This window comes from Podarcis pityusensis (assembly GCF_964106645.2).
Source record: "Podarcis pityusensis genome assembly, chromosome: 16".
In the NCBI taxonomy this organism is placed as follows: domain Eukaryota; kingdom Metazoa; phylum Chordata; class Lepidosauria; order Squamata; family Lacertidae; genus Podarcis; species Podarcis pityusensis.
The window spans coordinates 40,552,144-40,577,941 of NC_138041.1; the positions used below are offsets into that span (position 1 = coordinate 40,552,144).

The following is a 25,798-nucleotide window of genomic DNA, read 5'->3' on the forward strand; positions in this document are numbered from 1 at the left end:
GCTTACATCCTCTTTCAGTAGTTCTATTTTTTAAAAATCCCCTTCTTTTTTCCACTTTGTTTCCTCATAGGCCCACCCAATCCTAAACATAAATTAATTAGCTATATCAATATAACTTCTTCCCCACCCTTTCTCTCTTCCCCTTTAAAAATTCCTTCATTTTCACTTTCCTTCATAGGGAAACAACCAACCCTAGCCACATCCTATTGATTTCAGTGAGGCTTCTGTTTCCCCTACAACCTCTTTTTGTAAAGCATCCATTCCTGCTTTTCTCACAACGAATCAGCAAGCCATATGTACATCCTATTGATTTGAATGGAGTATTTTCACCGGCTGGCTAACAAGTGGAATCTGACACATACTTACCCTGCAGTCAGTCCTACTGAATTCTATAGGGCTTATTTCAGCTGAATTTCAGCTGGAGCAAAGTAGCAGACAGCAGAAGATAGCAGGGTGGGCACATTTCTTTGCAAAAATCCACTGATTTATGTGTAAGACAGCAGAATAGTAGGTGCTGGTTTTTTAAATAAAAGCAATGACTTTGTTCTTCAGGGAGAAATTGGCAGCAGGATTCATCAGCCAGAATTCCCACCTTAAAACACACCAAGTGCTATTGGAAAACATTTGCAATATTGTCAAAGAAAATGGCAAAATTGATTATTTAACTGGTCTTTAGGGACATGAGCTACGGTGTGCCATATTGAACTATAGCACTAGAATTCAAGTTAGCGTGGAAATTCATGCCACATGAAGACACCATGAGTAAGGGTTTTTTAAATTAACCCTTGTCCTTCTATATATGGTTCTGGGCTGATTAAGAAAAACACCTTATTGGGATGCTTTACTTTTATTCATCTACATCAGTGACAATGAGTAGGATCAATACAGTATGCTTTTTATTTTTTTAAAAATAGTAGTGATGGTGAAAATGCAGAAGATATGTAATAAACAGTTTCAGAGGGAGGCAGCTCTTTGTCACTTACAACAATGGAAAACCCACAGCTACAGATAAAATGGGAGCAGTCTCTTTATCCTCAGTGGCCACATGGCCATGAAATTCCTGTGTCTTGCGCTCTTTGAGCAGATATATACATCACCAACCCCTGCTCTTTCCCCCTGCAATTGGCCAAGCAGAATCTGAAGACTGAGAAGCACCCCCCCCCGCAAGCCCCATAGCAATGCAACTACCTTCTGCCACCTTTTGTTCCTCTTTTTGCCTACAGATATTGTATAACTGTAGCATAAGCGACAAGAGTTTACAGAGTGCAATTCTTCAATACACAAACAAAAGGGGCATCAGGATAGGTTTATTCCTGTCTGGTTTTTTGGGGGGTGATTATGTACTTTTTGGACAAAATAAAATAATTATGGGAGACTAATATTCAAGCAAGTACATATATGGATGAAGATGGCCACTGCTGCTTAAATCTTCATTTTCTCTCTCTTGTAACACTCTCAAAATGTTCAACTCCACAGAATAATATCATTATTGCTGGTCCATTTTAAAACAGTTTCAGAGGGGCACCAGCATACTCTCTGTGTTTATCAATTTTACCTGTTTGTATCAGCAACAATTGTAGATATTTTTTTCTTGAGACAAAATGTATTTGTTTCTTCTTCCAGGTAGTCACCATCTTCATGACGAAGCAGTAAGTAGCCACTTCTCTATAGATAGCTGTGCAACAATTAAATATGCTTATTTAGTGTGTACAGAGGACTAAGAAAAATGTAACACATTTAATTGTCTGACATTACTAAATATGGAAGAATAGCATGAAGTTAAGGAAATTACTTGGTTCAGGGCAACCTTCCAAAGAAGCCCACAAAAGTTATGGACCCATAAATGTTTTTAGTAGTTAACAAATATTCTGTTAGTCATTTGCAAGAAAACAACCCCTCACGAGCCAGATGATGCTTGCAAAGCTGGACTCTGAATCTCCAGAGGTGCTCAAACTAAAACAAATTAAGCTGGCAGCAGAGCCATGGGGAAAATAAACACTGGATCAGAGCAACAGCAGAAAGACGAGAGGAGTTTCAAAGTACACCAGGAACTGCATTATTTATTGTATGGGTCTTTGTGCCTCTAAGAGGAAAACAGGATAAGCACTTCCAAAATAAATTTGAGCAGTTTTGCTTCAAAGCATTTGCTCTTGATATGTGTGTGTGTGTGTGTGTGTGTGTGTGTGTGTGTGCGCGCGTGCGCGCGCACGCACGCACCCACCATTACCTTTTGGTAAAAAGGGAGCCAGAACACTGATTGCATTCAAAAGCACATTATGACCTTGTGCACGGCAAAGAAGCAGTAAGTTGGCAATGCCAATAAATTGATCGAACAACATGGCAATTCCTTCTTCTAAAAGATGCGGGGAGCGCTTTCTAATGTGCGTTGTTAAATATTGGTTACATCTCCACTGTGTAAGCGCTTCAGCAAAAGTGGGAGTGAATGATATTATGCAACCCTCAGCAGATGTTCTTTTCACTCCTGGAGTCAATATGGTACAGGCAAGTGCTGCCACACTGACAGGCCTGGACAGCAAAGCTCTTTGTTCCACAGTGCACAGCACAGGCTGCATTCTTATGCTCCTGGCAATGAGACAGAATGCCTTCATCCCTGAAGAAGCTGAAAGGGAAACTTGGAGGCTTTGAAAGGGTGAATAAACACATGCAATGGACTTAGAAGAATAAAATATAGATCAGCAACACGCACACCTGTTGCAAGCTATTTGCGTTACAATCCTGCACACCCTTTGACTTGGGAGCAAGCCTACTGAAAATGGAAGTTTCAAGAACACATAAAAGGAGCCCAGCTGGATTAGACTAAATAAAGTGCTCTGGTCCATGGGGTCACGAAGAGTCGGACGCGACTAAACAACAGCAACAACAGTACTGCATCCTGTTTCCCCAAGAAATGCTAATCAGAAGGCATCAAGGGCAGGAAAGGAAAAGGCCATGTCTGCTGTGGCTAACCAGTGCCTGAGAGTCCAAAGTCTGCCCCTTCAAGAGGTTCTATATAGTTGTTTCTTTCTCCACATCCAGCCACCTTAGTTAATGGCCATTACCACTCCATGGGGCAACTCAATCCATTAATTTTGTAGTATGAGTAACTATTTTCTTTCGTCTGTTCCAAACCATTCATTCCCCTGGGTGATCCCAAGTTCTAGTTCTTTGGGATAGAGGAATGTCTATTGGCTTTCTCCACACCACACATAAATTTATAAACCAGTTAATCCCCATTGTAGACATCTTTTTTTCCTGAAAAAACACAAAGCCCAGCCTTTGGCAACCTGGCGCCCTCCCATTCCCATCATGTGTTATGCTGCCTCTTTTAATAGTAGTGTTCCTTGATTTTTATTTTTCTGCTGTTTCTCACGGATTTCTTAAGATGCAATTCAGCGGTAAACCAGGTTTTCCTGGGGAAAGCGGTGGAGGAAAAAACCACAGTTCTCAGACCTGTGATAATAGATCCAATACAAAATAGTAGAAAGCACATGACAAAAGTGTGGATGGACCGTAACTTAAGCCCCCTTTCTTTCAAATGGACTTAAGTCACTACTTTAGCTGGGTTGGAACCTTTGCCATTCACAGCTCAAATCATTTAAAGTAGTCCAACAGGTCTGCATAAATCACCATCAAGTTTATGTGGTAGGAGAGCTATCAGCCAGGTATGAATGGCATTAGAAAAGTTGTGTGGGAAAGCTTCAAGGCTCACATCACTTTTACTTAGATCAAGCATTATTACTCACTCACTTTAATTACCTGGCCTAGATTGTCATAGAACACACCCACAGCCTAAGGGAGAAAATACACACTTGTTAATAAAGTCAGCCATGAAGGTCTCTCACTGCAATAGACAAGGGTTCATTATGTAATAGAGAACTGTAAAAGATGTGAAACTGAACAAATATTTTAAAAAGCAAGAAAGGACAGGAGGAATGAAACCAGAAAAAAATAGCAGTACTATTATATATGTGCACAGAAAGAGTAACAAAGTCTAGCTTTGGTAATTTACTATTTAAGAGTTCTGGACAGAATGTTAAAAATAAACATACACATACCTGACAACAGATAGAAATTAATTTCCCTAATATCTAAATTTAAGTTGCCTTGGAGCAATAATGAAACTATAGGGATGCTAATTACTCAAGCACTCAAATAATTTTTTTTATATTTTCAAATACAGTGGTACCTCGCAAGACGAATGCCTCGCAAGACGGAAAACTTGCAAAACGAAAGGGTTTTTGGTTTTTTGAGTTGCTTCGCAAGACGATTTTCCCTATGGGCTTGCTTCGCAAGACAGAAACGTCTTGCAAGTTTGTTTCCTTTTTCTTAAAACCGTTAATACAGTTGCGACTTGACTTCGAGGAACAACTCATAGCACGCGGTGTGGTAGCCTTTTTTGAGGTTTTTGAGGACTTTGGTGATTTTTGAAGCTTTTCCAAAGCTTTTCCGACACCGTGCTTCGCAAGACTAAAAAAACCGCAAGACGAAAAAACTCGCGGAACGAATTAATTTCGTCTTGCGAGGCACCACTGTAACCTTTGCAGCAACTGCTATGTTACAAAGTAGGCCAGCATTTTAATTCCTGCACTTTGTAGGTTCAGACATGAGATGAAGATTGGCACAGAATGGTAGTAACTCAATGGTGGAGCGTATGTCTTGCATGCAGAAAACTTTCTCCAGGGATGATGAGAAACATAGTTCAAAAGATCTGCAGGAACACACTCACACATATACGCGACATGGTTCTCAGGCCTCTTTCCTAGCATTGTGTTTGCTAGCTGAGCAACTCCATCAAAGAGTGAACGCCCCCAATTCCTCAATTTAATCCCTGGCATCTCCAGTTTAGAGCATTCTATGGGAAAGGCTTGCACTGGAGACCAAAGAAAGCGGCTGCCAATCAAAAGTAGGCCACAGTTCATACAAACCAATGATAGCATGGGCAAGTTCAAACAAAGTTAGAACTGCTCCACCCATTTAAAATCTCCTGTAATGTAGCCAATTAACCCTTCAGATGCAAGCACTTCTCAGAGTTTGCTTTTTATTTTATTTTCAGTGATAGGTCGGTCATGTAACCTAGAATGCATGATATTAAGAATATATTTATTTATACCCCGCTGCCATTTTCCCCTGACAGGAATGAAAGCAACTTACAGATAGAAACAAGAACCACTAAAAACATACAAAAGAAAAACAATATCTGAAAAACAATTAAACATGGATACAATTAAAAACTATGTACTTTCTTATTAATAATACTTAATCAGTACATCTTCAATTCCCTGTTCAGAGCCCCTGATGAATGCCGAAGAAACAGAAGTGCCAAATGCAAGACACTGAGGCAAATGGAAGGAGCTACCTGCCACCCTGAAAAAAAACCACTGGAAGGTATGGCACAAACCCAAGACACGCGCAGGATGGGCCTGGAGTCGTCCTACTCTCATCCAAGGAGGAGCATTCATGGTACGTGGATCGTTAGAGGATAGTGGTCAGTGTCAGATGAGGATCCGAGAGACCAGGGGTCATAGCTGCACTCAGCCATGAAGCACAGACGGGCCAGTCTCTGCCTCTCAGCCTAATTTACCCCACAGGGTTGTTGTGGTGATTAAATGAGTGGAGAACCATGTATACCACCTTGAGCTCCTTGCAGGAAAAGATGCTATAGAAATGTAAAATGTATCTATTGGGCCCTTCTCTGGAGAAGCCTTCCTTCAAATGCTGCCTCAGCTGAGGCATATGTCAATTTTATAGTGCCTGGAGAAAGGAGATGGAGCAGCCTTTGTAGCCATCACTGGATTTCCAGCAAGGAGATGTTAGTGGAAAAGGTGAGAGAAGCAGCTGGAGCCCTGGTAGAAGACCTACTAAGGAACAGATGGTGGTTATTATGTCCTATCTAAAACCTCAGAATTCAAAGAAGGTGTACTTTCTTTTTCCCACGACTGTATTCGCCCTCTCAGAGGGATGAGTGGGCTTAGGGCAAAAGGAATGGAGAACAATTTCCTATAAAGGCTGAAATAAAGAGTAAGAAAATAGATGAAGGAAAACCATGTTAGCTGAAGAAAGAATCTCTACTCAGCGAGGCGGGCAAAGGGAGGGGGTAGACTAGGAAGAATACAGCACTTCCACGGATTCTAGGCCACGTCTTGCCTAATCCATGGTTGTGGTGGAGGCCTCACACATGCCATTGAGAATGGCCATACACATAATTGGAGAACCCTTGAAGCAAGTGAAGTAAAAAACTAATTTGACATGGCACAGCATGTCCATATTTGAAAACAGCTAGCTATGTATGCATGCAACTTTAGAGAAGGGCATTCAACTTATTTTCCAGCTGAGGGCCTCCTTTCCTCATGAGCAACCACCTGGGGGCTGCTTGTGGGGGGCAGGGCCAAAGGAGGTGAGAAACGGTGTGATTTTTACATTTGTACAGTAGGCTACACCACACAGCTCTGCATCCAGGCAAGCAAGAGGCTGCTGATTTTTACCATTCAAGAACATGCAAAAGCACCTGAGGAGGGAGTGCAGGAGGGCTGGTGAGAAGTGTGGCACAGGGAGGGCTGCGTGGCTTGAGTAGAGTCCCAATGGCCGAGGCCTGGGAAGGCACAACTGACCCCCCAGGCCTAAGGTTCCCCACTTCTGCTTTAATATTTATTTAAAGGCAGAAAAAGGGAGTATAAGATTCAACCACAACAGGATTTTCATATTCAGTTTTCCAGCGGTAGGTTTTTCTGGTCTACCTAAACGTTTACATACAAAAAAGTTATGAAAAAATTGTTTATTAAACCTCTGTACAGAAGCATCAATATGTATGTACAGCAAGTTCAAATATGGGGCATTACTAAAAAGAAAGAAGAAAGAAGGTAGTACTAAAAAAATCTGACCCACATAAATTACTTATAAAACTCTTCAAAAAGGGCAGGAATAATTGTGAAACAACCCCTGATTATTCCCATTTCATTGCTACAATTTTTCTATTTTAAATGAAGGGGAAACCATTTAAAAGGTTGAGAACCTTTCAAAAACTACTGAAAATAAACTGGTTTACAGTGATGCAGAAAGCACAGACAAAATCCTCCAATTGCCGCTGCTCTAACTTCACAAGTCAAACAGGGTCAGAAAGATTAACTCATATTCAGGAAACATTTTCAGAAAAGTTAACTCACTTGGTAGCACTTTCTTGTATTAGCAGAAACATTGGTTTTAGGAAGCAACAGACCCTGAAGTCAAAATGGAAGCTCTGTACACTGCACTTTTTAAAACAAGTAACATAATTATAGGAGGAACAAAGCAGGAGCTTTCAATGTGTCTGTTCTTACTTGGTCATTATTTATAAAGTAAGTACAGAGTAGTATCCAAAGTTAATTGGCCAGTCGGTTTCTTTTGGGTGCAACCGTGCTGCAGTAGTAATAGGACACCTAGGAGGAAGCCTTCTTGCTTTTCTGCTGGTTCCTAGGAGAGTTCTTTAGCACACTTCTTATTCGGAGGTAAATCCCAGTAGATTCAGCCATATTGTCAAATTCAAAAGGTGTTATCCCAGCAGCGAACTTGCTCATGTCAGGGACAGGGCTGGCATTTTTGGACACCTCCGCACTGATGACCACAGGAGAGTCACTGTGGCTTACCCTGGACACTGAGGTTGAGGGGCAGTTCTCAACACTGCCTTCAGAATCCATGGGATTCGGTTCTTCATTGTCTGTCAAATCAATCAGTTCATCACCTGAAATCTGTTTCTTTTCAGACTCTTCTGCTTTGAGTACCTGTTCACTGTTGTCTGAAGTCCCAAGTTCCAATACATCCAGCTTTTTGCATGTTATTTCTTCTGGGAAAATGTCTGACTCAATTCGAGACGGTGATGAGGCTACAGAGTTTCCTGTTAAAGGATTCTCTCCAGGTATGTCAGAGTCACTGTTTGCACTATCTGCTTGCTCCAGGGCTGCCCAAATGAGGCGCTGCTGCTCCTCAAGCTCTTCCAGAGTCAAAGTGTCTTCATCCATAGCAGAGCCCTCTGCTCTCAGTGGAGCAGAATCACTGGAAGGAGTCAAAGGTGGAGTATCACGGGTAGCTGGTAGGGGAATACATGGAGGAAGCCGGGGAGGGGTAATGTTGGGGGGAGTACATGGAGGGGTCCCACGTGGCAATGGGGGAGGAGTGGCGTTCAGTGGTGACCCTGGAGGCAGTGGAGGTTGGAACTGGAAGCTATCATAGCCAGGAGAACTGTGTGGAGCTTCAAAGTCTGAAATCAGAAAAAGAGCAACTGTTAGTAAGCATCCCTATCCCTATCTTGTTTTCAATGGAAGCTGGTATACAGGTATGGTGGATCATAATTTTTAATCGGGATGGGAAGAAGGAAGTTTTAAAGCCATTTTATGAACTATATTTATTGCACAGGTTTATTAGTATTGAAAGGCTTACCAGAATCCATCTCCATGTCAGCTGATGATACTTCAGCACTGTTTCCTTTCTGTCTTTTTGGATGATGAGCGTTCTGGTGAGATGAAGATCTTTTATTGCTGGACTTCGGGCTTGACTAAAGAAGCATCACAAAGGAACAAGAGAGATTAAGAGTATTCAACATGATTATGAAGATACATTCATGGAAGGTGCTCATGTGCTCTGTGGGCCACAGCTATGGAGAAGAAGGCCTCACAGGGTCACTTTCTCTGAGCTTTCAATGTTTATTTTTTTAAGCATTTAAACAAAGGCAATTTCCATCCCTTTTCCTTACTGCTTCTGACTTCCAGAAGTCTGGCCAATGATTCTAAAGGTACCAAAAGAACTGGAAAGCACTTGGAAATTTATATTCTGTACACTGCTTGGATTTAGGTTTGTTTTAAAATGTATGTATGTATGTATTGCTATTTTGCAAAATAAATACTAAGAACTGCCTCCAGCATTCTCTGTCTGCTAGCATAAAGCTCTTGCACTAGCAGATGGGCAAGTTTTAATGCAGCATAACCAAGGAATCTATTGTGCAGCACATCAGCAACCTGCTGAGCATTCTCTTGCACAACATTTTGGTGGTGCAAAACATTACATCAGCAGAACAAGTATTCCTCTAACTTATGCTACACTGGATTCCACTACACTGGATACAACCCTAAATTTAAATCTGCCCACTAATATTTCTGGTTATAGAACTGCACACTCTTTATTCACATTATCATAGGTGGTTAAAATGGTTCGAAAGAGTTCAAAGCAACCAACTGCCATACCTTGAAAATATGTTCCCATCAGGGACCCTAGCTCTAATGTGATTTATGTTAACAGATTTCAATAACTCCTATTGCACTCTTCAACCCTGAAAGGGTTCCTAGAGACAGGCTAATGGAAAAGTAACTAATTTAAACTAATGAACAAAATATGACATAAAGACACCAGAAGACAAGTATCAAACATGGCAACAATCTACAGAAATGTACACCTATACATGTATGCTTTTTACTATCATAAATTAGAGAATTCTATGCAGAACTAGAAATATGATTGTTAACTGGAAACATCAATACACACAGCTTTCACAAGCACATTTAAATATAGTCACCGAATGATAGGTAGAAAGATAGTGGGCAAAGATATCCTTCTGCTGACTGGGCTGAAGGGGTACGGAACCAAACATCCTCCATTCCTGCAGGAATATAAATACAGTAAAAGAAGGTGCTGATCAACGTGCAGGACTAGAAAACTTGCTTGCATATATGTGTTTAGCAAAAAGAGGAAGAAAGCAAAGAATGAACTGTAAGAAAAATATTTAATAAATGTGTATTCCAAACACAGAATTTACAACAGGTGAGGACATAATATATCAATACAAATTAAAAACAAGACAACACAGCTTAGAATATAAAAACATTGGGAGCTGAAATCCAAGCTAGCATTAAAAAGTAGAACAGACTAAAACGCACATGAAAGGTCTACATAAAAGAAACCAAAGAGGAAACCCCTCCTCAGGAAGGGAGTTCCAAAGTTGAGGAACCACTGTCAAAAAGGCCCGGTCCATGGTACCCACCAACCAGATCTGCATTAATGGTGGGCCAGAGGAGAGGGCCTTTGAGGACCATCTCAAGGCCAGGGCAGTTAGCTGTGTTGGTCTGCCGTAGTCAAAACAATTTTTTAAAAAAATTCCTTCCAGTAGCACCTTATAGACCAACTAAGTTTGTTATTGGTATGAGCTTTTGTGTGCATGCACACTTCTTCAGATACAGGCCAGGGCAGTTCATGTGGAAGCAGGGAGTCCCTCCAAATAAATTTTGAAAGGACTGTCAGATACAGATAACGTGTAAAAGAAATTCGTATGTCACTCTTTGGAGGAAGGAGGTGATGAAAGTGTAAAACTAGTCACTTACATCTGTTACTCCATTCGGAGTGGACATATTAAAACCTGGATAGTTTATCAACTTAGAGACATCATAAGTGACACGCCAATTCTGTTGATAATATTCTTCTGCCTCTGTTTCACCACCAGGAGATGCTGTAACAAAACACCACAAATAGTTACTGATACTATTGACAAAAGAGGACTTGGCACATATAATGGTGAGCGCTTGTTGCGTCTAACCACTTTGACAACAGGGTGCTGGAATGCACAGATTCTGTGATAAGAAGCAAAACAACATTGTATAATTAATCACAAAAGAAATAACCAGTCATTTTTTATGCACCACATATTCAGAACTGCAAAATTTAGCACCACTCCACCAGAACCCCAAGATAAACCACCCAAGCTTGGGTTATGGTACTTATTTAAGGTTGTAGTCAATGCTAGTCCTACTCGGAAAAGATCCATTAAAATTAATGAACATGACTTAGGCACACTCATTCCAACAGGTCTACTCTGAGTAGGACTTCATTGGCTACAAATCTAGCAATTAAGTCCAACTCCCCACAATGCAGAAATCTCAATCAATGCATCCATAGATTGTTCCAATGAATTTTAGTAACAATGGAACTTTTTCTGAAAACGGGGGGGGGGGGGGGGGGTGCCCTAAGCCACACACTCGTCTTATCACACATATAATAACTGTTTATTGTCGTATTTGGACTTACAATCCACCCCAAACAATCCCAGGGGGAGGGGTGTTTCAGGTTTCAAATAAATACAATGTACATTAAAATCAGAAAATAAAATGAGAAAAGCAACCAATACAGTGGTGCCCCGCAAGACGAATGCCTCGCAAGATGGAAAACTCGCTAGACGAAAGGGTTTTCCGTTTTTTGAGCTGCTTCGCAAGACGAATTTCCCTATGGGCTTGCTTCGCAAGACAAAAACGTCTTGCAAGTTTGTTTCCTTTTTCGTAAAACCGTTAATACCCAGGGTGCATTGCTTGAAGAGGTGCAGTTGCGACTTGACTTCGAGGAGCAACACATTGCACACAGTGTGGTAGCCTTTTCTGAGGTTTTTGAGGACTTTGCTGATTTTTTAAGCTTTTCCAAAACTTCTTTTGCAGCCGTTTGGTAAGTTAAACTTTTAAAACTTTTTTTGGGGTTTTTGGATTTTGGGTTGGGGTGTTTGGAATTCAAGGACTTGGTGTTGGGGAGGGGTTTGCAAGAATCTGGGAGCTTGTGTGGGTGTTTTTGAATTTTTATGATTTTTTGTGACCATTGGGCCACTCTGCTGTTTTTTTTTAAAAAAAAATCTGGGTTTGAATTTCTGTGTGGTGGGTGGCTGGGGGAATAGTTGAGGAGGGGTTTGCAAGAATCTGGGAGCTTGTGTGGTTTTTTTTTAATTTTTATGATTTTCTGTGACCATTGGGCCATGTTGTTGTTTTTTCAAAAAAAAATTCTGAGTTTGAATTTCTGTGTGGTGGGTGGCTGGGGGAACAGTTGGGGAGGGGTTTGCAAGAATCTGGAAGCTTGTGTGGTTTTTTTTGAATTTTTATGATTTTCTGTGACCATTGGGCCATGTTGTTTTTTTTCCAAAAAAATTTCTGAGTTTGAATTTCTGTGTGGTGGGTGGCTGGGGGAGCAGTTGGGGAGGGGTTTGCAACAGTTGGGGAGGGGTTTGCAATTTCTGTGTGGTGGGTGGGTGGCTGGGGGAACAGTTGAGGTTTTTGAAGACTTTGGTGATTTTTAAAGCTTTTCCAAAACTTCTTTTGCAGCCATTTGAGGATTTTGAAGACTTTGGTGATTTGCAGCCATTTCGTAAGTTAAACTTTTAAAACTTTTTTTGGGTTTTTTGGATTTTGGGTTGGGTGTTTGGAATTCAAGGACTTGGTTCTGGGTTTGAATTCCTGTGTGGTGGGTGGCTGGGTGCTTTTGAATTTTTCGGGTGTGAAGCACTGATTATTATTATTTTTTCTGAGTTTACGAAGCTAGGAGCTGTGTTGCCATGGGACCCAAGAAGACTGCTGCTGCAGAGGCCGGCGAGAGGAAGAAGAAGAAGGTGACGCTGGAGATGAAGAAGGAGATCATCCGGAAGCACGACGGTGGAATGCGTGTGACGGACCTCGCCAGGGAGTACGGCAGGAACCCATCGACCATTGGCACCATCCTGAAGATGAGGGAGAAGATCCTTGCGACTGATGCAGCCAAGGGAGTCACCAGGATTGTGAAGAACCGCCCAGCTGTTCTGGAGGAGGTCGAGAAGTTGCTGCTCATCTGGTTAGAAGAGAAGCAGCGTGCAGGGGACACAGTGACTGAGGCCGTCATTTGTGAGAAGGCCAAGGCCTTGCACGCAGACCTCATCCGGGAACAGCCAGGAACCTCAGATGTCTTCAAGGCAAGCAGAGGCTGGTTTGACCGGTTCAAGACGAGATCTGGAATCCACAGCATGGTCAGGCATGGAGAGGCTGCCAGTTCTGATGTTCCTGCGGCTGAAGACTTTGCCTTGGAGTTCCTGGAGGTTGTGAAGACGGAGGGCTACGTTCCACAGCAGGTCTTCAACTGCGACGAGACCGGGCTGTTTTGGAAGAGGATGCCCAAAAGGACTTTCATCACTCAGGAGGAGGCCAAGTTGCCTGGCCACAAGCCCATGAAGGACCGTCTGACCCTGCTCTTCTGTGCCAACGCAAGCGGCGACCTGAAGATCAAGCCCCTGCTGGTGTACCACTCGGGAGAACCCACGGGCCTTCAAGAAACACAAGGTCGACAAGGAGCAGCTGAGTGTCATGTGGCGATCCAACAGTAAGGCTTGGGTCATACGTGTGCTGTTTGTGGACTGGGTCAATCTTGCTTTTGGCCCTGCTGTCAAACAGTACCTGCTGGACAACGACCTGCCGCTGAAGGCTTTGCTTCTGATGGACAATGCTCCTGCTCATCCTAAAGGCTTTGAGGAGGACTTGTTGGAGGAGTTCAGCTTCATCAACATCATGTTCCTGCCGCCTGGAATTTGCTACCAAGGAGTGTGGTGGAGTCTCCTTCTTTGGAGGTCTTTAAGCAGAGGCTTGACAACCATATGTCAGGAGTGCTCTGATGGGGTTTCCTGCTTGGCAGGGGGTTGGACTCGATGGCCCTTGTGGTCTCTTCCAACTCTATGATTCTATGATTCTATGATTCTATAACACCACGCCACTGCTCCAGCCGATGGATCAGCAGGTCATCGCCAATTTTAAAAAACTCTACACCAAGGAGCTTTTCAGGCGATGCTTCGAGGTGACTGATTGCACCACCATCACCCTGCGGGAATTCTGGAAGGACCACTTCGACATCGTCATCTGCTTGAAGATGATCACCATGGCCTGGAAAGGGATCAGCCAGAGAAATCTGAATTGCACTTGGCGCAGCCTGTGGCCGGACTGTGTGGCACCAAGTGACTCTGATGCACCAGAGTCAACAGTGGTGCAGGACATTGTTGCCTTGGGGAGGACCATGGGCCTGGAGGTCACAGAGGAGGACGTCTGCGAGCTGGTGGAGGAGCACGACCACGAGCTGACCACCCAGGAGCTGGTCGAACTGCAGGCAGAGGCTGCGCAGGAGCAGGCCTCGCTGGAAGAGGAGGAAGCAACTGAGGAACGGCTGTCCTCCAAAGAACTGAGGGACATTTGCATGAAGTGGAAGGATGTGCAGGCTTTTGCAGAGCGGAACCACCCTAACAAGCACGTGGCACGTGACCTTGCGAACACTTTTGATATGACGGTCATGTCGCCTTTCAGGGAGGTGCTGAAAAGGCGGATGAAGCAGCAGACCATGGACAGGTTCTTCAGCAAGAAGCAAAGAGTGGAAGAGGAACCTTCTTCGAGTGGTCCCCCAGAGTATTAGAAAATGTAATGTACACTTTGTTGATTTTTAAATGTTTTTCCTGTCATGTTTAGAAACTTAATTTATTGTTCCTTCAGTTTTTGAAATGCTCTTTACAGTATGTGTGACTTTAAAGAGCACTTAATAAACTCTTGTTGTACCAAATCTGGCTTTGTTTGGACTTTTTTTGACCATAGGAATGCATTAATTGAATTTCAATGCATTCCTATGGGATTTCGTACTTCGCAAGACGAAAAATTCGCTAGACGAAAAAACTCGCGGAACGAATTAATTTCGTCTTGCGAGGCACCACTATATTAGAACAACAGCACAAAACAAGAGGACAGACATCTACTCAACCAAAGCACTGGGTAAAAAGGTATGTATTGACCAACTGTTGAAAATCTTATGTGTCGTTCCAACAGCTTAAATTGGGCTCCACCAGTGCAGATCTTTCAAGGCCAGCCAGAATGTGTATACATCCACCAGCAGCTTCACTAGTGTGTTCTGCACTAGCTGCAGCTTCCGAATGATCTTTAAGGGTAGCCTGACATGGACTAGGAAGTGACCATGGATCACTGTGATAAGTTATCCCTATCAAGGAACAACATAACACTAGGTCTCAAATGACATAGAAGGATAACGTAGTACCCACCAAGCTACACACCTGGTTCTTCCAAGGGAGTACATGCATCTCCCTACTGCTGAACTTTAGAATTGACAACAGATATTACTTTCCTGTGTGGATTCAGCTTCAATTTATTGGTTCACACCCAGCCCTTCATTACCTCCAGGCAATGCTCAAACACCTGAACTGGCACTCCTGATTCAGATGGAACATGGAAATTGAGATGGGTGTCATCAGGACACTTGACATTTCACTCCAAACGGCCTGGTGACATCTACCAGTGACTTCATATGGATGTTAAAAAGCACAGGGGACAAGAGACTGACTGCCCCCCCGGGGAACCCCACTAGTGAGCTCAGAATAGTCCCCCATTGCTGCTGTCTAAAATCGACCTTGAAGGTAGGAATGGAATCACTGTACAACAGTGCCCCCAATTTCCAACCCACAAGTCGTTTGAGAAGGATGCTGTGGTCAATAGTATTGAAGTCAAAAAGAATCAACAAGGTTGCACTACCCAGTTCCTTTCCCAAGAAACCAGGCCGGCCAAGGTAGTTTCAATGCCTTGAATTGAATTGGGTCCAGATAATCTAATGGTATTACCGAATTTCAATTATTATTGGAAAGAATCAATAGGCAAACATCTCATATAACAGGCTGTAAAAATAAACAACACTATTTTAACTATTTTCTTTATAGTCAGAAACCAGAAAGGTGGAACACTTTTCAAAGTCAAAAGCCAAATAATGGACAGGTATCCTCTTATTACAAAAAAATAAAACACATTTGCAGTAAGGTAATGAGGGCCGCTCACCACTAAACTTACCTTTTCCATCATAGAGTGTTAGTCCGGATTTTTCCATTTCTGCCTCCTTGAGCCAACCTGGGGGATAGCCCAGTTGCCGCATTCGATAGATGAAAGGAGGAAGAGTCTTATCAGTGACACCAAGTGCATCCTGAAGTTCCTCACTGCAATAGGACAAATGACATCCTGTTAGAAATATGAAGGGGCTATTTGGGGAAGTTGTCTGCTACATTTTAAGAAAACAAACAAGAGAGATTTGTATCCTGATGGAAAACTTAAGGTCACACTGGAATTATATAAGAAAGCTGCAGAGTTGTGTCCAGCTTGAATATATTTGCCTGTTGTTACGTATAAGTGACTGATTTTCATGATTTTCATGAATATGTTCTTTTCCATTAATTGTTATAATAATGTATAAAAACAATAACTTATTATTTATACCCCGCCCATCTGGCTGGGTTTCCCCATGTGACTCCCATACCAGTCAGGTCTTGATGAAGCTTTATTGCTAAGGGTTCCAAAATTACAGCAAGTACTCTTTTTTAACAGTTTGCAATCCTTGAAGCAGTTTTATTTTCTTGGTTCTTTTTCTGGTTGTTTGACAGTGGAGAGATCTTTCTGATGGGTGAACACTGCCGCTCCTCCTTTGGCCCATTCTCCTATTTCGCACTATTTGAGATACGATGTACACCTTCCATCTGGGTTCTTTTTCTAGATCTTTGCTATCTTGTTGTTCTAGATATTCAGCTATCTCAGGAACTAATGCTGCCGGTAGATTTGTTCTTTTGAGATTTGCTGCTGAGAATGTTGAATTTCCTGTAGTGACTACCAGATGGAAATGAAAAGCCCAGTAATATCATATTCCTGCTTCTTGCAACTTGAACATTACTGGACACATTTCTCTTTTATTCTCTGTTTCCAGAGATAAATTCTGAAGCACTGTAACTGATAGTGCTCTGTGAGCTCTCTCTTGTCCCCAAAGGTTGCTCCAGGGCTTTTTTCTTAAAAAAAAAAAGTTTAGGGGGTACTCTCATTTTCCTACTCGTATTGAAATACTGCCGCTCAATGAGGCCAAACTTAAATTCACAAAATGTTTAGGGGTATGTGTACCCCTGCGTTCCCCCCAGAAAAAAAGCACTGAGTAGCTCTAAGGTGGGTATCACACTTTTGAATCACTGAAATATGAAGTCCATAATACTGTCTCCTTCTGCCCCCTCTTTAATGACTCTCACATGTAAAGTAAGCTTTCGGACTCTGTTTTCCACCTCCTCCAGCTTAGATTTTGTATCCTTATTTTCTCGGAGGAGCCGCTTCAATTTTTTTCATCTAAGTGTACCAGATCCATTGCTGCCGAGATGGTTTCGGTGGTGCCAGCAAATTTCTCCACTATTGCATCTACCATTCTTTCCAAAGGGGTTATCAGCTCCTTCCATGTCTCCATAATCATGGTTTTAAGTGAAATATGCTATGCTGCAAATTCTTCTAGGAGTATTGTGTCTAAGTCTTCTCCTGCTGCAGCTTCAACTGTTTTAGGTGGGGCAGGCACCTTGCCTTACTTGTAGTCCACACCTTGCTTTTTCTTTCAGCATAAAAAATTGCACTCCACTTGTCTTGGGTGCAATGTGAACATGAGGCCGCTGCAGTGGGCCTTGAAGTCTTAGGTGCAGACCTGGGTGGAACCACTGCAGGTGCAGATCTTGGTGCTAGTAGCAAATATTGAAATGAGAGTGAGCAAAACATTTTAAAGGTATTTTCAATATTCAGTTAGATTTAGTAAAAATCAGGTACCTGAGGGCAGGAGTTCTGAGCCATCCAGTCCCTGCCCCCATGTTTTCAGCTTTCTCCAACTTTGTGCCTTCCAGATATTTTGGACTACAAGTTCCATCAGCACCAGCCAGCACAGCCATGCTGGTCCGTGCTGATATGAGTTGTAGTCCAAAGCTTTCAAAGAGCACCAGGTTGGGAAAGGCTGGTTTATATTCAGTGAGAGAGAGAAAATACCTAATTATTCCTGGTTTGAACCTTCCAAACCTTTCTTCAACTTCTTCTGCATGGTACCGCTGTTGGAAGTTTTGGTTTCCTGCTTCCCCACAAGCATCCATAAACTGCTTCCTTTTTTCACTTATACGGGCAGCATTTCGTGGCTAAAATGTAGTTAGAGGGGGGGAAATCAGGACAATACCAGCTACCAAGTTACACATACAAATTCCCTTGATTCACCTGTGGAATAACAGTCTGCCTAGTACTATACAGAGTTGGACTATTTGATACTTAAAAGTTTTGGCCTTACAGAGGATATATGTTGCTGAATACAATTGTTTAAACTTGTTTTTTTAAAAACCCTAGAATATTTTAATAGGGACATACATAGCAAAATATGTGTCTTAAGATATAAAACATATCAACAATATTCAAATGGATTATGCAGCTTTATCAAAACCCAACTGAATCCTTTCAAATGAATCCATATCTGATTATCAATGTGCTCTGAGGACAGAACATCAGAAGGAATGTTTTACCTGTGGACAATCTTTCATTTGGTGGTCTTCAGAGCCACAATTGAAGCAGTGAGATTTTGGCCTGCTTTATAAAAGTAAACAGTTTATAACACTAATATTTAATACTGACTTAACAAATATGTGGGTCCATTACATATTTCCAACAGCCTTTTTAAAATGTCACCCATATGCCTAATATACCAAACCCAGTTGTGACAGCACAGAAGAATGCAGGATGGAGTATACTAACAGCAATGTCATCTTAACATTTTAAACATTTTGTGACTATGCTACAACAGTCTGACAAATAAATAAAGTAGTATGTAGTGGAAATTTGGATGTTAGAAAGAAAAAGAAAAAAAGTGCTCTGATCCAAGACATAATAGTTTGACTTCTTGTTATGGACTTCGTGGTTTTGTGCTCCTTCTTTCTCTTGCAATCCCTCCCACAGACCAGACCGCAATTTGCCATGACATCCAAAGCAGGTGAAAACGGTGTGCCTGAACCACGGAAGCCCATTTTAAAGTGTGGCTTCCAATTCAGGTTTGAAAGGAAACCATGGTTTGTGAGAATCAGGAAGTGTGAGAGGAAACTGAATGGGTCAGTGCATGAAACAATTATTTTCTTGCTTTGGCCATTATGGAGAAGGCCACTTTCAACTTTCATTTGCACCAGTGCATTGCTTTTCAAAATATTTTGGAAATAACTACTTAAAAGTCTATCTTAAGATATGTCAAGGCACATGGCCCTCTCCAATTATAAAGCTGAGGAGTAAATTTTTATTTTTAATTGTTCATGAAATGTTGGCTCAATCTATTATTCTAATGCCCTACTTGAGGACTCATCTAGTTAATTCTTAATGAAAGTTAATAAGCCTGTCTCCTAGCAGATTTTATCTGTGCTTCTATCAAATTCAAGGAAAAAATGGAGTTTTACGAGAGTTATGAGCAGGAAGATGGACAGCGAGGTCTGAGTAGCTCTTGCTAACCTGGTGTCCTCCAGCATGGCTGTGCTGGCTGAGGTTGATGACAGCTGTAGTCCAAAATGTCTGGAGGGCACCAGGTTGGCAAAGGCTGCTATAGTTATTTTGGATGTGCCTGAATAAGGTCTTCAAAGCACCCAGAACATTCCAGCTCCCTCTCCCCCTATACTTTTGGTCATAAGAGGCTGCACTTCACACTTAATATCACAAAATGCTTTAAAAGTGGCAAGCTGTTACATCATGAAGGGTGCTCTTTACGTCAGCAATTTAATCTGCGCTTTGCTCTCATTCTAAGTCATATCCATTACTTATCAACCACAGTACATTTCAGTTTTTTAACTAGAAATCTTCATAGATTTAGAGAAATACAAACCTTTTAGGCTTTACTTGTATCTCCTGTCCATCTAGAGAAAGAATCTGCGTGAAAACTTGCTGGTATCTTAAGAGTTCAATAAGGAATTGCCATTGTATAAAACAGAACAACTGAGATTTACGTATCTGTGTATGCATGATGGCTATGACCCAGAAATGTTTTGGTATAAATTGTTATTACAAAGTTTGTTTGTTTTTTGCTTAAGAAAGGTAAGATGAGACTCATAATCAATACCATGAAGGCAAGATTTTGCTTGAAAGGATGGCTTCATCATTGTTGAAAGCATGCTATCTTTTGATAGTAGGGTTTAGCCTGATCAGTGTAGAGTGTCAGCTGCCTGACTCCACTATTGAGAAATATAGCATGGAAGCACAGTAGCATCTTTAAGCAGAGCAGGAAATCCAATCACCAGAAATAATGTTTCACCAAAAAGGGCATGCCCTGTAACGTATGACACCACAATTACGTAGTTAATAGACTCAAAATATGTAGATTGAATCTGGTTTAGTACTGATTGGATTAAGTTGCATTGTTAGCAGGAAAAGAGGACATTAAACTAAATAGGATACTTGGGTATTTCCCATCCATCTGTCAGCTGAGGGTTCTCATTTAATATAGGCTGCCCCAGTTTATCAAGACAAAAATTGGTAAAATAGAGAACACTTCCTACAACCTGTAGAAAGAGTCAAAAAGTGTCAGCATTTTATCAGATTGAAAGACAACATTCCGTTTTAAAAATGTACTTAAATATTTCACAAATATATATTTTGATATAATTAAGTACATTACAATAAAGGTTCTCCTGTTTTAAGGTTTTACAAACAAGATCTTACAACTTACACACCCATAACTAAAAAAAGCCCAGCCAATTAATGAGTTTTGGCCTTCCAAGAATTACAACAACTTAACAATAATTAAATACAGTGAGAATTGCATGGCTCTTTAAGCATCTTGTCAACCCTTTTCTAATGCTATGGTTCAGAAATCTAAAATGTAGGATTCAAGCACATACACCACAAAGCAAAGGAGTAACTTACACTAAAGGCCTCCTTGATTTTTTTTGATGTATTTGAGATTGTCACTTTATGGTCTTCTTCCAACATAAAACTAGAAGGCTAATAGAAAGACAAATCACAGTTTGCGAAACTAAGATTATATTTATCAAACAACAAAGTATATAATTATGAGTGTTCTCCTATATGCCTGAACTCACTTCCAGAACACTTGTATCAGGAATAGGGAACCTGGTGCCCTCTAGAGGCTGTTGGGATTCCAATGCCATCTGTCCCAGCAAGCATGGCCTATTGTCAGGAATGATGGGCAACTCCAGAGTAGAGCAACATCTGGAAGGCAACAAGTTCCCCAGCCTACAGGATTCTTAAAAAAATTCCTGCATTTATATCCCAACTTTCTTCCATCAAGAAACTCTTCCCCCCTCCCCACCATCCCTTCAAATTTCAGCTAAAAATCCACTCTCTTTGCTTTCTCTGAAGTCTTAACCTCCTATAAGCATAGCAATGCCCTCTTCCACAAAGTGAACAGGGAAGGCCATGTATGCATAGGTGCTCTGAGTGCACACTGGATGGACATAGCTCAGTGGCTGCTTTGGATGTAGTGGCATCTCAAGCGAAAAGGACCTCAGGTAGCAGGGCTGGGGAAGTCCCCTACCTGAGGCCTTGGGAAGCTACTGTTAGTCCCAATAGACAATACTGGGCTAGGTGGACCAATGGTTTGACTCAGTATTGCCTATCTTCACATGGAGCAGTGGCATCATACACTGTGCTACTGAAGAATATGACTAGAGTTAGCACATTGCAGCAGGACATTTTTGACAGACCAGTCATATGAATAGAAACATGTTATTTCTCGAAAATGTAGCTTATGTGCTTCTCTTCTTATGTTTTTAAGGAAACATGGTACACTTTTCATCAATAACAAAGGCTATTAGGGCTAGTCTACTACAATAGTAACAACGGATACCAATAAAAGAAAAGGTTTAGATCATTTCATTAATATATAAATACCTGCGGCTTAACATTGAAGTAGGTCTTGTCAGATTCAGCACTTTGTTGCTCCTCATATTTTTGAACTAAACAAGATATAAAATCTTCTATTTCTTGATGATATTGCCTATACAAGAATTTTCAAAATAGATATGCTGTCTTTTTTTGTTATAAAGCATCTCTCTCACAGACTGCTCTTACACACTGTTCAAGCTGAGGATTTTGTTCTGCAATTCTGCAGAAGGAAGAGCTTGTAGATCAAACTTTGGGGGGAAAGGTACAGGCATTTGTCCTATCCAGTGTTTTGGTAGCACTGCAGAAATTCAAAATTCCTTTCATGTTGCATACATTTTCTTTAAATATCTGTAGAGCAATAGCGGTCAACGTTTTTAAGACTAGGGACTACAACCTACTATGTGGGAACTTTAATTTAACTTTTTAAAAAAATCTACATATGGCTTATTTACCCAACCACCCAATGTTTCCAGTTCTCATTTGAACACACACACACCTAAAAATTTGGGGTACACAGCTACAGACATGACACACCTTATATTGGGGGACAGTAGACTAGTGGGTTCTGACCCACCAATCAAAGCTCAATACTCTAGAAGGCATCCATGATACAAACATTCTGAACTTAACCAATATAAAATATATATACTTACTTTGAAACAGTATTGTTCATAAATAAAATTTGTAACAAAGGCCCATCAAGTTTAGAGTCGTCAATGGTAAGTCCACTAAAAAAAAGAAAGCATAAAGCTACCATTACATTAGGTAGTAGCAGTTCAGACAGGCCCACATGCCTCTTTGACATAGTTTGGAAGTATTCTGACCACATTAAGATACTTTAATATATGTAGGGACGCGGGTCACACTGTGGTCTAAACCACTGAACCTCTTGGGCTTGTCAATTGGAAGGTTGGCTGTTCAAATCCCCGCTGTCTGTGGACAAACGCCGGCTCCCTTGGCCTGAAAGCGAGATGAGCACTGCAGCCCCATAGTCGCCTTTGACTGGACTTAACCATCCAGGGGTCCTTTACCTTAATATGTATATTTATTTATTTCTCTCCCCCACCCCCATTCTTAGTAATAAACTTTTCTCCTTATCGCAGTTTGTTAAGAATAGTGCATACTAAGCCAAAATTATTTTCTTTTGATTACATGCACTAGATTCTACAGCTTAATATTAGTGAAGAAGCGTAAGCACTCTTCCCTCGTGACCACTCAGTACAAACAAATGACAGGTATTTTCTGCTACATCTGAAGTAAACACCCAGTTAATCCATAAAACCATGCTGCTAGCTTAACGTGCTCAAGGAGGCTTTGTGCCCCACCCCATAAATGGAGCAGGTCAAACCACGTTCTAAAAATTACCTAACATTTTTAAAGGTACTAACATAAAGTATGAATTACCGTATTTTTTGCTCTATAAGACTCACTTTTTCCCTCCTAAAAAGTAAGGGGAAATATGTGTGTGTCTTATGGAGCGAATGTAGGCTGCGCAGCTATCCCAGAAGCCAGAACAGCAAGAGGGATTGCTGCTTCCACTGCGCAGCGATCCCTCTTGTTGTTCTGGCTACCGAGATTCAGAATATTTTTTTCCTTGTTTTCCTCATCCAAAAACTAGGTGCGTCTTATGGTCTGGTGCGTCTTATGGAGCAAAAAATACGGTACATCATACATCTAAAACATGGCAAGCCAGTTTGGAAACTGAACGGGGTTCCACAAGCAATTTATGCTCCGGCATTGTGTGGGTGGGTTGGAATCACACAGGGCATGCCCAAATCCTTACACATATCTAAAGTGGCTCTTTGGAGCCTATCTACTTTTAAACAATGTACTAAACATCACAGATGATGAAGCAATTTACACATACCTTGGTCGAGTCAGCATATTCAATTTTCTTCTGAGTTCATGATGTTAATTATTTGTTAAGGAATTTCAAGTCATGCTACTATTTCAGAATAATGACCCTGGAATAATTTATGACTACCCCTGTTCTGCACTCTCAATCAGTAATAATAATTAGAACCAGAGCTCCAGATGTAAGCTTATTTGACATATAAAAAGTAGGTATGAAAGTTAAAGGAAAATACGTTAGCCTCCCCACTTGTGAATCAGAGAGTTGCTGAAACCCATTCATGGTACTCAATGTACATGAAGGAAGGAAGGCATCACAAGGGAAGCCTGAAGATGGCAGAATTGACCTTGTCAAACGCTTCAGGCCACATCCGTCTAGGGCTGCTGACATTTATGTCACAGTTCTGCTAAAGGAAGAACTGTACTCCTCCCTGGTACAATTCATGCTTATGAACAGTCCCTTCTTCTTTGAAATCTGGTATCCTGTGCCCTTTAAAAAGCAGCACAAGTGATATATTCAACAGGTGCCGTTCTCCCCACCCCAGCTTTGTCATGTGTCCTCTGTGTGTGTGTGACCACAAAACAATTTGCAGAGGGATGATAAGCCAGTGTAATATAAGAGTGCTGGATGTTCAAATCCATGCTCAGCTACAATGTTTGCTAGGTGAACTTGGATAATTCAGCACCTCATGTACTTCACAGGATTGTAGCCGAGGAGAAAAGGGGACAGGGAAGAACCATACACCACTTTGAATAGAAGGAATTTAAAAAGTCAGTGAGGCAGACTGCACGACATAGTGCTCAGAGTACTGGCCTAGGACTGGGAGGACCCAGATTCAAAGTCACACTTAGCCATGAAGGCCCCTGTGTGATCTTGGGCGGCCACTCTCTCTTGCAGTCTATCTTATCCCACAAGTTGTTGTGAAGATAAAATAGGTGGGGTGGTATGGGATGAAGTAGTATAAAATTAAATTTAAAAAACCACAGCAAAGTTCCAAGATACAACTTCTCAAGTGGATAGCAGTACGTTGCAGCAAACACAACACAGACAGGATCAGCAGAGTGGAATTCTGGTCAACTCGAGGGGGTAGCAAATTGAATAAATTCAATTTATTATTGCATTTTTACTACCATAAAGGAGAAGAAATGCCTGTGGGAGTTTCTGTCCAAAGTGTCAACATAGCTTTGCCAGTCTTGTGTCTTATACACTCCAACAGGAGCAGGACAGGGTGAGAGTTTCATTGTCCCTGGTCTCCCTGAAGCACAGTGATGTGGGGTGGAAACTTTTTTCGGTGCCAGAAATAATTTCTCCAGTAACAGTGAATGGATGCAAACTACAAATACATTATTAGGTAAGGCTGGCAGCTTCAACCTTCTTAGCATTGCTTATAGAATATATTCAGTTGGTTAGCTTTACTGCACACAGCCAAAGCAGCTTATGAAATAAAAGTAAAACAAATGTACTAAATTAGATCACTCTTTAGAGCAGCCTTTGCCTGCCTGGTGCCCAGATGTTGTTGGGCTACAACTCCCAACACAGGGCAGCCAAACATTTGCTAATGCAAAGTACCTTAGCATTTACTTAAGTATCTTTTTGCAAAAAAACCTCATCCCCGCTCAGGCAGCAAAAGGTCTTGGGCCGGGCCAACCCTGAAAACAGAGACTTGCGGAATAAGCTCTCGTGCTCCAGGGGCCGGACTGTGTCGCTGCTGCAAGAGGCTAGTAGTCCCTGACACTTTCTGCAACTCCAGCCGAAGCCACGCAACTGAAACCCCCGCAAGTTCGAGATTACAAATGGGGTGGGGAGGGGGGTTACAAGGGCGAAGATAGAGAACAAGATGTCAAGAGCACACTGGGCGCCGGCGCCCCCCCCGCCCCTTTGAAGGAGGCTCCGCTCGGCCCCGCAAGGGCCGGGAGGCGGAGGGGCCCCTCGGCCCCGCCAAAGGCCTCGAAGGGCTGCCGCCTCTGGGCGGGGATCTGAGGGGGGGGCGCCCCCAGGCCGGCCTGCTTCCCCCGCCAGGATATTCTCGGCCTGCAGCTCCCTGACGGTCTCCTGGCACTCCCTCAGCCGCCGGCGGAGCTCCTCCGTCTCCGCCCCGGCCTCCTCGAAGCGGGCGTGGAGCGGCTGCGCGGCCGGGATGGGCGCCGCCTCGCCGGCCTCCAGCTGCTGGAAGAGCTCCTGGTCCCCGAAGTCCACCTCGGCCGCCATCTTAGGTCGGGGAGGGAAGGCGCCGGCCGCGCGTGGCCCGCCGGCCGCACGGCCAGGCGCTGCGGAAGAAGTTGCCGCCGGGCGGAGAGGAAAGGCGGCGAGAGGCCCCGGCCTCACCTCGGAAAGGGCCGCAGTTGCACGCAAGGCCTTCAGTCGCCAGAGCTCTTCGGGCAGGCGACTACAACTCCCACAATGCAGCGAGGCCGGACGGTACCCGCAGCCCCCAGGCCCGAACTTCACACTGGGAGAGCGGCTGGGGGCAGCGGTG

The 25,798-nt window shown here is 42.4% G+C and overlaps 2 protein-coding genes and 1 long non-coding RNA gene across 8 annotated transcripts in view; 1 reads left to right on the forward strand and 2 right to left on the reverse strand.

The window, feature by feature from the left end:
* On the forward strand, positions 1–8,883 carry LOC308466089. 2 transcript variants are annotated; one of them, XR_013980655.1, is made up of 5 exons: positions 1–17; positions 1,624–1,649; positions 5,288–5,460; positions 7,736–7,888; positions 8,386–8,883. It is a non-coding gene; the product is annotated as an uncharacterized lncRNA (long non-coding RNA). The 2 variants fall into 2 exon arrangements; XR_013980656.1 differs by lacking the exons at positions 1–17; positions 1,624–1,649 and having other exon boundaries at positions 4,526–5,460.
* The window catches only part of ZNRF3 (zinc and ring finger 3), a 256,111-nt gene that overhangs the window by 37,559 nt on the left and 192,754 nt on the right, over positions 1–25,798 (reverse strand). The window contains exon 9 of one of the 4 annotated variants that reach the window (XR_013980653.1): positions 13,322–13,471. The exons of 2 other annotated variants lie outside the window; for them this stretch is intronic. The gene's annotated coding sequence lies outside the window, so the exon portion shown is untranslated. Of the gene's footprint in view, positions 1–13,321; positions 13,480–25,798 lie in introns of those variants that run through there. One more of the 4 variants, XR_013980654.1, reaches the window with a different exon arrangement.
* ZCCHC8 (zinc finger CCHC-type containing 8) lies at positions 6,758–25,798 on the reverse strand. 2 transcript variants are annotated; one of them, XM_080986594.1, is made up of 14 exons: positions 25,345–25,798; positions 23,338–23,378; positions 22,124–22,198; positions 21,477–21,582; positions 20,490–20,567; positions 20,022–20,125; positions 19,453–19,518; positions 18,119–18,179; positions 17,601–17,743; positions 15,621–15,763; positions 10,341–10,465; positions 9,539–9,622; positions 8,410–8,524; positions 6,758–8,230 (listed from the first exon to the last, which is right to left on the reverse strand). In XM_080986594.1, the coding sequence occupies exons 1-14, from the start codon at positions 25,528–25,530 to the stop codon at positions 7,413–7,415; spliced, it is 2,145 nt and encodes a 714-aa protein (XP_080842720.1). In that variant the 5' UTR covers positions 25,531–25,798; the 3' UTR covers positions 6,758–7,412. The 2 variants fall into 2 exon arrangements, with proteins under 2 accessions (XP_080842720.1, XP_080842721.1); XM_080986595.1 differs by having other exon boundaries at positions 18,119–18,182; positions 25,345–25,791.

Coding starts and splice junctions, on each gene's coding strand:
- ZCCHC8 (XM_080986595.1), bottom strand. CDS start 25,530: ATGGCGGCCGAGGTGGACTTCGGGGACCAGGAGCTCTTCCAGCAGCTG. Junction 18,183..19,452: donor ATACAAGTAAAGCCTAAAAG/GTTTGTATTTCT, acceptor ACTTTTATAAAG/CAGGCCAAAATCTCACTGCT. Junction 9,623..10,340: donor CTCCGAATGGAGTAACAGAT/GTAAGTGACTAG, acceptor ATATTCCTGCAG/GAATGGAGGATGTTTGGTTC.